This window comes from Rutidosis leptorrhynchoides, chromosome 4 (assembly GCF_046630445.1).
Source record: "Rutidosis leptorrhynchoides isolate AG116_Rl617_1_P2 chromosome 4, CSIRO_AGI_Rlap_v1, whole genome shotgun sequence".
Lineage (NCBI taxonomy): Eukaryota > Viridiplantae > Streptophyta > Magnoliopsida > Asterales > Asteraceae > Rutidosis > Rutidosis leptorrhynchoides.
Genome location: NC_092336.1, coordinates 528,304,784 through 528,316,369, shown reverse-complemented (window position 1 = coordinate 528,316,369; position 11,586 = coordinate 528,304,784). Strand labels below are relative to the sequence as shown.

At 31.3% G+C, this 11,586-nt stretch overlaps 2 protein-coding genes across 2 annotated transcripts; one reads left to right on the top strand and one right to left on the bottom strand.

Moving 5' to 3' along the window:
- The first annotated feature begins 1,765 nt into the window (after window positions 1–1,765).
- Window positions 1,766–3,547, top strand: LOC139842560 (ABC transporter G family member 10-like). Its single transcript, XM_071832684.1, has one exon. It carries the CDS (start codon window positions 1,766–1,768, stop codon window positions 3,545–3,547), a length of 1,782 nt encoding a protein of 593 aa, XP_071688785.1.
- Window positions 3,548–4,795: 1,248 nt separating this feature from the next.
- LOC139842559 (histidine--tRNA ligase, cytoplasmic-like) lies at window positions 4,796–11,166 on the bottom strand. Its single transcript, XM_071832683.1, has 3 exons — window positions 11,113–11,166; window positions 5,463–5,723; window positions 4,796–5,356 (listed from the first exon to the last, which is right to left on the bottom strand). Exons 1-3 carry the CDS (start codon window positions 11,164–11,166, stop codon window positions 4,796–4,798), a joined length of 876 nt encoding a protein of 291 aa, XP_071688784.1.
- Between the last annotated feature and the right edge of the window lie 420 nt (window positions 11,167–11,586).

Sequence of the window (11,586 nt, the reverse complement as noted above, 5' to 3'; positions counted from 1 at the left end):
AGTCACCTGGTCTCGATACATGTTGCAAACAAAATCCCTCAACTATATTGAAGAAACTTGCTTTCAAATTCGCTATCGCTCCCAAAGTCGAAACCTTGAGCTCATGATACCACTTGTTAGGGTTTAGGACCCAAACAAGAACATGTGATTGTGGTATCGTCAAACACAAAAAACCCACGAACGACAAACGAATAATCTAAAAGCATAAACGATAAATATAAAGTATAACGACACGAGGATTTAACGTGGTTATATCCCAACTCCAAAACACGGAGAAGGGTTTCGTCCACGGACGCAAATCAGAGATTTTTCACTATTAATTTCGTGCACATATGTTAGGGTTACAATACGGTGTTTATATAGGCAAATCTAAACAAGGAAACAACTTAAAGAGCAAGAAAGCGCATTTTCCTCGTCAGGCTCCCGGATAAACTTAAATCGCGCCGCGACTGGAGGAGCCGCGCCGTGACTTAAAGCATGATTTCGAAACTGACATCATTGCAACCTTCGAATCTCAATCCAAGTGTTGAGCCATGACGCGCCTTAATGAGTCACGGCGCGCCTTAACACTAAAACACACTTTTCTTGTTGTTTTGATATCCTTCACACATCCAACAGTATGTACATAACTCAAACTCCTGTGTGTACATAACTAGTCTAATATTCAAGAAAAATGTACTTAAATGTAACTTTTTAAAAGGGTAGCGATATTTTTAAATATTTTTTTGATAGATCCACACATATTATATGCTATCTTCCGGAAACACCCTTTACTATATTCAATCAAAAATTTTGTGTATTACATGAATTTAAGGGTATTTTAGTAATATCAAAAAGTGATTTGGAAATACGAATCCCTAAATTAAAAACATACAAAATCTTAATATACATTTATGATAAATGTATCAAGGTTTCAAGAGAATGAAGGACATGTGATGATTTTGGCAATGTTTATTATGATATCAAAATATATCAAAACATTAACATTAGCAAAAATATGATAATCATGTATGCCTCCTCACATGCAAAGCATTGTTTTACACTTTGTGTTTTTCACCAAATACATGACCAAAACTTCATCACCTAAGCTAAGCCATGTTACATTATAACCGTGTTTTTCACATTTTCTGCAAACCCATGTCACCAAATAATCCCCAAAATAACTAGTCTGTTTCCAGAACAAATGACAATATTACCAAATAACAAGTACAACCTTTGAGCATAATTTACAACTCACTGAAGCACTATTATTCTGAAGCAATTACTTAATGCTCTGGTAAAATAACCATCCCAACAAAATCCATGTTTTTCTCCAACGCTTGCCATGTGACATATGCATATATATACAGCAAGTTTAAAATCACACCCACATCATTACTATCACTTTTTCATCATTATTTTAATATTAATTTTAAATTTTAATTCAAATTATTACCTTCATTTTCCATTTTAATATTCTGGTATGCTAAAAAGGTAAATTAATTATTACAGTGTCTATGGATTAATAAAAGTGGAATGTCATGAGTATCACCTGATGATATCTTTTTTCACAATTTTTGTATTAACTGTATATATATATATATATATATATATATATATATATATATATATATATATATATATATATATATATATATATATATATATATATATTGAGAGAATTAACACATATATCAGTACAATTCATGCATGCAGTTGATAATATAAGCTTAGTTATTTAAATTTATTTTTCTCCTCCATTTTATTTCATTAGAAGCAATCAATAATGGGGTCTATGGATCTTGTTAAACAAAAAAGACAATACACAATTAAAACCAAGAGTGTTTCTTATGGTGTATCCCCTCCTACTTTTGGTTGGATTAATTTGCACAAAAAAGTGAATCCCACATCAAAAAAGCAAATTATAAAGGATGTTAGTTGTGAAGTTAAGCCAAGAGAGATCACAGCAGTTGCTGGCCCAAGTGGTGCCGGAAAAACGACATTACTCGAGATTCTTGCAGGCGTTATCCCGCCCTGCAGAGTCTCGGGTCAACTGTTGGTCAATGGCCGCCCGATGAATGCCGGTTTTATCAGGAGAGTGTCTGGTTATGTCACACAAGAAGATTTACTTTTTCCTCTTCTTACGGTTGAGGAAACGCTCTTTTATAGCGCACGTTTAAGGCTTCGCGATGGGGTTGAAAACGTGAAGACCAGAGTGAGCGAGTTGTTGGTGGAGCTCGGGTTGAGTCATGTTGCCGGAGAAAGAATTGGTGGTGGGTCCCACCGAGGGATTTCGGGTGGGGAGAAACGAAGGGTGTCGATTGGGGTTGATTTGGTCCATGACCCTGCGGTTTTACTCATGGATGAACCGACTTCAGGGCTAGACTCATCTGCAGCTTTGCAGTTGATGTCGATGCTGAAATCGATGGCTAAAGATCAAGGTAAGACGATTGTATTAACCATACACCAACCAGGGTTTCGGATACTTGAACTATTTGATCAAGTTGTGTTGTTAGTAGATGGAACCGTGGTTCACCATGGTTCACTTGATCATCTTGACCACCGACTTAAATCAGCTGGTCATTTCATCCCTCGTCATGTTAACGTGCTCGAGTTTTCAATCGATGTGATTGAAACGTTGATCCCAGATGTGAAACTAGAGTCTGGTTTTATAGAAGCTAAGAAGCAAACGACTCACGTAAACGATGATTGTCGTTTGATGTATGCAAATTCGTCATTCGACGAGGTGATGATACTGAGCCAAAGATTTTGCTACAACATTTTCAGGACCAAACAGCTTTTCATGTGGAAAATGGTTCAAGCCTTGCTAGTTGGGATTCTGTTAGGGACGATATTCAACGACGTTAATCGGTTTCATATGCAGACTCAAATCGGGTTTTTTGCGTTTCAGTTAACGTTTTTACTCTATTCATCATCAGAAGCTTTGCCTATTTTCTTGCAAGAACGACGAATTCTAATGAGAGAGATCTCGATAGGAGCCTATCGGATTTCATCTTACGCTTTAGCCAACACTCTCGTTTTCATCCCGTTTCTTTTGATAGTGGCTCTTTTATACTCGATCCCGACCTATTGGCTAGTCGGATTAAGGAAAGATATAGACGGGTTTCTTTACTTTTCACTTGTCGTTTGGTTGGTTTTATTGACGTCGAATTCATTCGTGGCTTTTTTTAGTGCTCTTGTACCGAACTTCATGATGGGGATCTGTTTGATTGCGGGAATAATGGGGTCGTTTTTTCTTTTTTCGGGGTACTTTATTGCGAGCAACGACATACCTATATACTGGTTTTTCATGCACTATTTGAGTCTTTTTAGGTACCCGTTCGAGTGTTTTTTGTTAAACGAGTTTGGAGGATCAAAGGGAAGATGGAGGTGTCTTGAAAGATTTGAAGATGGATGCTTGATATATGGAGAAGAATTCTTGAAGAAGCAAAACATAAAGGAGATACAAAAATGGAATAATTTGGGGATGATGTTGGTGTTCATCTTTGCGTATAGGTTTCTTTCGTTACTGGTTTTATGCTATCGATCTTATAGGAGCAGAAACTAAAGAAAAATCCTTCTCTGATTAAGAGTTTAGATCGAATCAGAGTATCAATTAGGTTCTTTCTTTTTATCTTTATAGTCGAGATTTCTGTGGTTGGGTTGCTTTAAGTCCTTACAGTTTTTGAGTAGTAATACCGTTTAATATGTTATATAGCATATTACTTCATGGTTTTGTTTAACATTATTATTGATATACTTATGATTAACGATCATACTTATTATGGCTACAAATAAACATCATATATTTCTCTCAAACAGATAGTTTTACTAGAGCTTACTGTATTGTTTGATTTATACTATTATTTAGTAATTAGTATCTTAGTTTGATTTTCGTTAGGTTCTATGTTCTTTTTGCAATCGATCATAAACTTAAAGGAGAGATAAAATGAGCAATAAAGGTATAATAAATGAATGGTACCAAAATGGCTTCAGAAACATGTTAAGGTAGACAGAAGATGAACTAAACACAGCACCGAGTATTGAGTAACTGTCTGTCTATCACTCTATCTGGCACTACAAAGTCAAAACTGTTCTGTTTGACTTTAATAGTCTTTAATATTTGACTTCCCAAGTTATGTTTTCAGTGTTTTCAGGATCATATTCAGAGCATTCATCAAGCCTACAATTCACTAATGGACTTGGCATGGTTGTAAAAGTCTTCCAACTAGGCCGACTAATCCCCGACGAATCGGGATCTTGAAGTAGTCGGACTAGTCCCTGAATAGTCTCCGACTTGGCCGATTTATTCGGTCAAGGCTGTCAAAAGTCCAATTTAGTCGGTCAAAGTCTGATTTAATAGCTCAAAGTCAAATTTATTTGGTCAAAATTGGTCAAAGTCGTTCAAGTACACTCAAAGTTAGTCAATGTCCGACTAGTCTCCAACTGACTTGGCCAATTAGCCCTACAAAGTCCCGACCAACTAGTCTCCGACTAGCGACTTTTACAACCTTGGGACTCTGGGTACAAGCTTTAACAATTCTACACAGTGTCCTAAAAGCCTTCTAATTCTATCATGATTTCTTGTTAATAGCCAATATTCGGAAGTGTAAATATAAGGGATTTGAGTCTATTTATTTTTCCAATTGGTACTGGTAATTTCACTTATAGCATTACAATAAATTTAAAAATTACAGTTAATTGTAAACAATACATTAACTTCATCATAAATGAATACAATAAAAATACGGGTCACATTCACCATCGCTTTCGTCTTCGTATTCATCTTCTTCTTCATCACTTTCAGACAAGCCGGTCAGCTCATTTTTATGGTATTGTTCCATGATTGCACATGCTCTATTTCCAAAGTGACACCAATTGCAGGAACAGGTTCTGAACCAAACATGCCTATAAGATTATCGTAACGTCCTCCATAAGCAATCAAACCAACCTGCTGTTGCTGTGTTGTCACCCCCTTTAACACAGCTTCATATATGACACCCGTGTAATAGTCAGGGCATCTTGACAAACTCAAACTTAAATCAAGAACGAAGTTTTTGATACGTCCCGTATCCTCTAACATATCGAATAACTTGTCAAATTCATTCCATGCTTGTTTGGAAGATTCGTTTATCAATAACTCATTATGTTCTTCTTTCAGTTTTGATAAAAATTCGCGAGGCTTGCCTCTAAACGTCCTCAAAAACGAACAAATATTGCTCACTGTCTTAACATCTATGCCCTTCACATCGATCAGTTCCTTTTTAATCTGCTCCAACGACAGCTTGTCTAATTTGTCAATAGTTGAACAAACGTTCGATACTTGTGAGAGTGAGACGGCACGCCACAAATATCCAACACTCCATTCAACAACTTTCTATGGTTCAACTTTATCTGCAGTAGTTAGTCGATGTTAATAATTGGTTACTACTGTTTTACGAATGTTACTACTGTTTTACAAAAATCTTAGGGAAACTAATTACCTCACAACCACCGATATTTAGATCGTCTAGCAGTTCAGACATAATATAGACTACCTCGTACTCTGCTACTGCTACTGATTCATCACCAGCAATGTCAAACTGACATTGATATGATTCACGGCAATCCCTAAACACGGTTGCCATCTGGTACGCTCTGAATGACTTGAAACCATTCTGAATCGAGTCTAAACCATTCATACTAACATATCTAGCAAACGGGACAATTAGATCATACCAATGTGAACAAAGATTTTTACCATCCTAAAAAAATAACAAATACGTCAAAAAAAAATAAAAAATAATAATAATAATAATAATTAAAAAAATAAATTATATATATATATATATATATATATATATATATATATATATAAAGTTTTTTGTAAATTGTGGTTGAAAGTTATTTTAGGATGTTTGTATCTATATATTATATCTATATATCTATATTATATTATATATATTTATATTATATTATATTATATTATATTATATTATATTATATTATATTATATTATATTATATTATATTATATATATTATTAAATTAAAATAAAATAAAATATATAATAATATACAATTAAACTACAATTACGTAATATAACTTAAATATAGAAGTAATAATACTGAATCTTTATATATCTATGTCTAATCTATTTATGGTACGGAAACAATACCTATTAAAAAAATTTAACGGATTTATCTTTCTATTCGTCGCGAGTGTGGTTCCATCGTCATCGCCGTTCGTCTCGAAATAATTATATGAACTAAATGCAATTGTTTATATTCGACACGGAGCTTCGATGCACTACTAACAGAGCATTTCTTTTTAGCAATAAATATGGAAGTGATTTGAATTTACAATTTAAGTCCATAAAATATTTATGAACGGACAAATATAACTAATATAATATTAATTATACACGACGACTCCCCCGAGTATCATTATTTTGCTGAAATGACTAACAACTTTTCTAAAATTAATCTCGCGGGTTACACTTTTATTTAAAAAATAATTGTATATAATAATTCTAAATTAGATAATATTATTAGCAAATATATATTATATCCTTAACTATATTTGACACAAATATGATAACTATTATTTTATTATTTATTATTATGGTAACACAAGTATAGTATTTACTAGGTGCATTGCTCGTGCGCTGCACGATGATGGTTATGGTTCGTGTTTTGTACTTGTAGTTGAGGTGGTTTAATGTAGTATATGTAGAAGGCATGAGGTTCATGGTCTTTGGTGCTGATACTGACGTGTGTGTATGCGAATGAACACTATATTTCTACCATGGATAAATAGCATTTAGTAGCCGATATACAATGCAAACGACTTTTAACATTACTCGGATATAGCATTATTGTTTACAAAAAATGCATTGTATGGGGATTGTTGTTGTGGAGATTGTAATAACAGTGTTATAACTTGAGTTTGTTAGTTGATGTGCGTAGTTGGTACCACAATCTCTTTGTTAAAAACTCGTTAAAAAGTGATTAATGTACTTACTCAAACATGATGCAAGAATACCAAAGTGAATTATTAGAAAAGCTTTTGTTCAATATATTTATGTTAAACAATCAACTCTGTTAAACGCCGAACTCGTCCACATCTCGACCGACTCATCCCTTCAAAGTCCCATCCGACTCACGATTTTTTCAACCTTTTTTAATCCTCCACTGCTTTTTAACCATTAAAATGTTAAAAGAACTCACGATATAAATATTATGCAATATTGTGAACAAGCAAATCTTCAATTACCCCATCTACTCCATTTGAATTGCAACTTCCCTTATATATTTTTGGCATGCACCTATAACATTTCATAATGCTTTTTAACTTCTTATATGCCCATTATCATAGTTATACAGAAATGATGATAAAACTTATTTCATAAGGCTCTTATTTTACATTTCTAAAAAGTATTTAATATGTTTGGATGATGGTTAATATCACATTATGCATACTCACATGAAAAATAGCAATACATTTCATCTATGTTAATACTTGGTGACATAATATCGTCAATTATACTGCATTAAGTCACACTCATACCAAACTTAAAGCTTCAATTCTAGCATCACCTTCTAATTATCTATTTACACAACAGTAGGTCATATGAATAATTTTTTGAAAAGCTTCCTGAATGATAGTCATAGTTCATAAATCATAATCATACTAAATAGATAACTGATGTTTTAGTATCATGCTAAATAGAAGTCACATGGGAGTTGAGGCTATACCTTGAAGTGCGAAGGAAGGCTTAAGTTTAAACCATAAAAAAGACCCATAACAATTGTCATATTACAATGCTCAACAATATAACACGCTTATCAAAGATAAAAGGAATTACACTCATCTTACAAAGCTCCAAATCCATTAAACCCAACATGTAACGTCGATGTAAAAATAAATAACATATTTACCGGACATAAACTACGCTCGTCATCTACCGCAATAGTATTACATGTAATCACTTTTAAATCTTCTGTAATCAATTTTAACTCTTCTAACAAATAAGAGTGTTCAAGTTTTTTTAATGTCAGTATGTCACTAATATAATATAGGGAAAAAACACTAATGAGTACCATGCACTGATAAACATTATATGTAACTTCTAACAATTAGAAAAATAAATAGACATAGGATGTAAATATTTTAAGTTAGTCAATGAGTTCAGTTGCATATTTATCGAATTCGTCATCACCTGGTCTAGACATACCTTCAATAGTGAAAGTTAACATAGACAAAAGAACCAACAAAACAAACATTATTAGCGAAGAAAGTTGAATACAAAAATTACCAAAGTGTAACGAAGAGGAACTATTAAATATTGTACCTAACTCTTTAACCATTTAAACACTTCAAAAATCAAACAAACTCACTTTTGATGATAGAAACGGTGGACGTCTTGTAAACCTGTAAATCATTGAATTCAAATAATCAATTATAAGAAGGAATTTTACTAAGAAATATAAATGTTTTCATAATGTTTTCAAACGTACAAAATCAAATAAAATAAACATGCAAAATAATCATTGTAAACATTATTAGTTTAGATAAACAAAAGGGGAAGAAACCCCAAAACAAACCTTAATTTTGAAATTGTTACTCTTTTGCCAGGTACGCTTTCTTATACGGAGTAATAAGACTTCCACTTTTTCATTCCTTTATAAGAGACTAACTGATAACTAATGAAACCATCAAAATTCTTTGACTTGAATTCTCTTCTTTAATTATTTACCTCATGATATTCCTTTTAACATCAGTTATAAAGAGTAATTCAAAGAGTTACTTTGTTTACCATAATAAATTCAAAGAGATAAATCATATTTATGACTCTAAGAAGATAGTTAAAAGTATAAGTTATGAGAATTTATTATAGTACTTCGTATAAGTTACAACCTATTGGTATTTAATAAGTTCATAATTAATTTTTTACTGTGCAATACACTTTGACTACCAGAGGTTGATGAGGCGGGTAATTTTTTTTACTATATTAAATGAAATGGGTATAAGTAAAAGAACATATATTTTGTTTACTTTTAAATGATTAAATTATAAATTTTTATTTAGCTCATTTATGAAGATGGGAGTCAGTTTTTAATTATATATAGATAGATATTATATTATTTATGGTAGCACAACTATTATTTTATTATTAATTATAGTTGACTAACGTTTTATGATAATAGTAATTGTCGTTTATAATCATAAGCTAAAAAATATATTATTAATATTTATATCCCTATCCCTTTCCTTATTTCTGTTTTATATATTAAAAAACAAGAGCAATTTATAAAAATTTAAATTATGATAATTATTGAATTGACTAATTATATAAAATACTCTTTTAATCCAACCATTCAAATTAAGATTCAAGAGTAATAAACCAATAAGTAATCATTAACCTTTTCTATTCTTTATATACCCTTACTTGGTTTTGAGCTCATGCGTTGCACGGCTACTCAAAATTCGTTTTAAATAAGTCACTTATTTTATTTTAATGACGCTTGATCTACATTTTCAAACAATATTTGTGGTTACGTTTAAGGAGGACATGTCGACCCAATAGCTTAAGTGTGGTTAATTTGAGCCCGTACTGTATTTTCAATAAGTCATAGCAGTTACTTTTAAATAAAATGGTAATGAATTTGATTGGTTGACCATATCAAAAGGGTCAAAATTTACCCATTTTGTTATTGATTCATTGAAATATTTTAAATGTGTGTCTTTCAAATAATATGTTACATCATATTTTGACTATCACAAATAACATAGAAGAATCAATAAGACTAAATGGAATGGACAAAGAAGTGTTGGAACCAAGTTCATAATTTAGAGGTTAGAGAAGTACAGTCGGTTAAGTTCATACTTTAGAGGTTAGAGAAGGAACATACATATATTTAATAATGCAGATTTATAAACCACTTTTTTTTACCTTCTCACCAATAAACAAATTTTGTATCAATTTTCTTCTTTGACGTTATATCTCCACAAACAAATTATGTACTCCTTGCGTCCCAATTCTTTTCATTTTAATCACAATAAACATATTAAAAAATCTTTAATTAATGGTAGTTCTTAGAAACAAAACCGTCCATGTGTCACCGTTTTCAATGTGCTCGGACGATCGCCGATAGCTCTTAAAAAAGGACGCATTTCTAGTACGTTAGTATGTTTCATTGACAAAATGGGACTATAACATACGTATATATGTCATATTGCGTGTAGTTGCAACAGCAAAAAATTGCTCAAGTTCTATCAGATTTAAGAAATCGGCTGAACCTGATTATGTAATGGTATAATTTTACTAATATAGAGTAATACATTACCATTCCCTCAAAATTAGTATTGAAAATTTTTTGGTAGTTTTTCTTATGCTTTTATATGAACAAATGTGTGTATGAATACTATAATAATAGGACATGTGTGTATGAACAAATGTATGTAGTTTTTCTGATGATCGTAGATTCGTAGAAGTATATAAGAGTAGGGATGAAATAGGAATTAAATTGTGTAAAATTAGGTTTAGTGAAATTTTTAAACTAAATGGGTACATATGGTAGTTTTAGTATTTAAATTGGGTATATACGATATTATATGATTTACTTGGGTAAATATGTGATTTTAAAGGTTGATGAGGGTATATATGAATAATTGTGACATGTGAAAATTACATTTGGCTTAATATGCAATATTTAAAGAGTTAATGACATGTAACCTAATCAAATCTCTCTTTTATATAAATATATAGATTTTGTTTAATTATATCAATAATAATAATAACTTATACTCTACATTAAAATAAAGAATGTTTATTATAAATATACATAGTAAATAGTAATAGTAATATTAATAATAATAATACTTATTAAAATAATAATCTATCTATAGATTCTATTAAAATAATGATGTCATTAATATGTCTTCTCATGCCTTAAAAAAATTCAAAACAAAAAACAAAAAATCTGAGATACCTGATGTCATAAATCCAAATTAATTTATAATTATTAATTAATTTATTCAAGATATCTAAAAATACGAAATAAAAAAATGTCTCTTCAATAAATCACCGAACAAAATCCAGTTAAAAAACACATTCTAACCCTAAACCTAAAACCACTGGCGACCATTGAACCTGCCAGCAGCTTCTTTCATCTTCTTCATCACGATTATCTTCTTTGATCTTCATCATTCCAAATTCAAGGTATATAATCTCTTTCTTTAATTTTTTTTATTTCTTTAAACATGGGAATTAGTACTCAATTCTCACGCTTAACCTATCAAAGCTTTACACCGCCTTTTTTCAGTGATATATTCTACCATCTAAATTGTTATCAAGAATCAAGATTGTCTCTCCATAACCATCTACCAGGTACGTGTTTTCTGTTTTCTCCATTTTTTTTCAATTTATTCTTTCCCAATTTCATCTGTTAATTTGCGGATTAACGCACATCATTTGTCATTGATTGCTTAGTATATTTGTCTAATATAATGCTCATTGCAACACAATTAATAACGAGATTATAACAATTATTCATTATATAGTATTCTAAAAGGCTAAACGGCTTCAACTTTTGTTTAGATTTGACGATAATATTGTTGATACTTT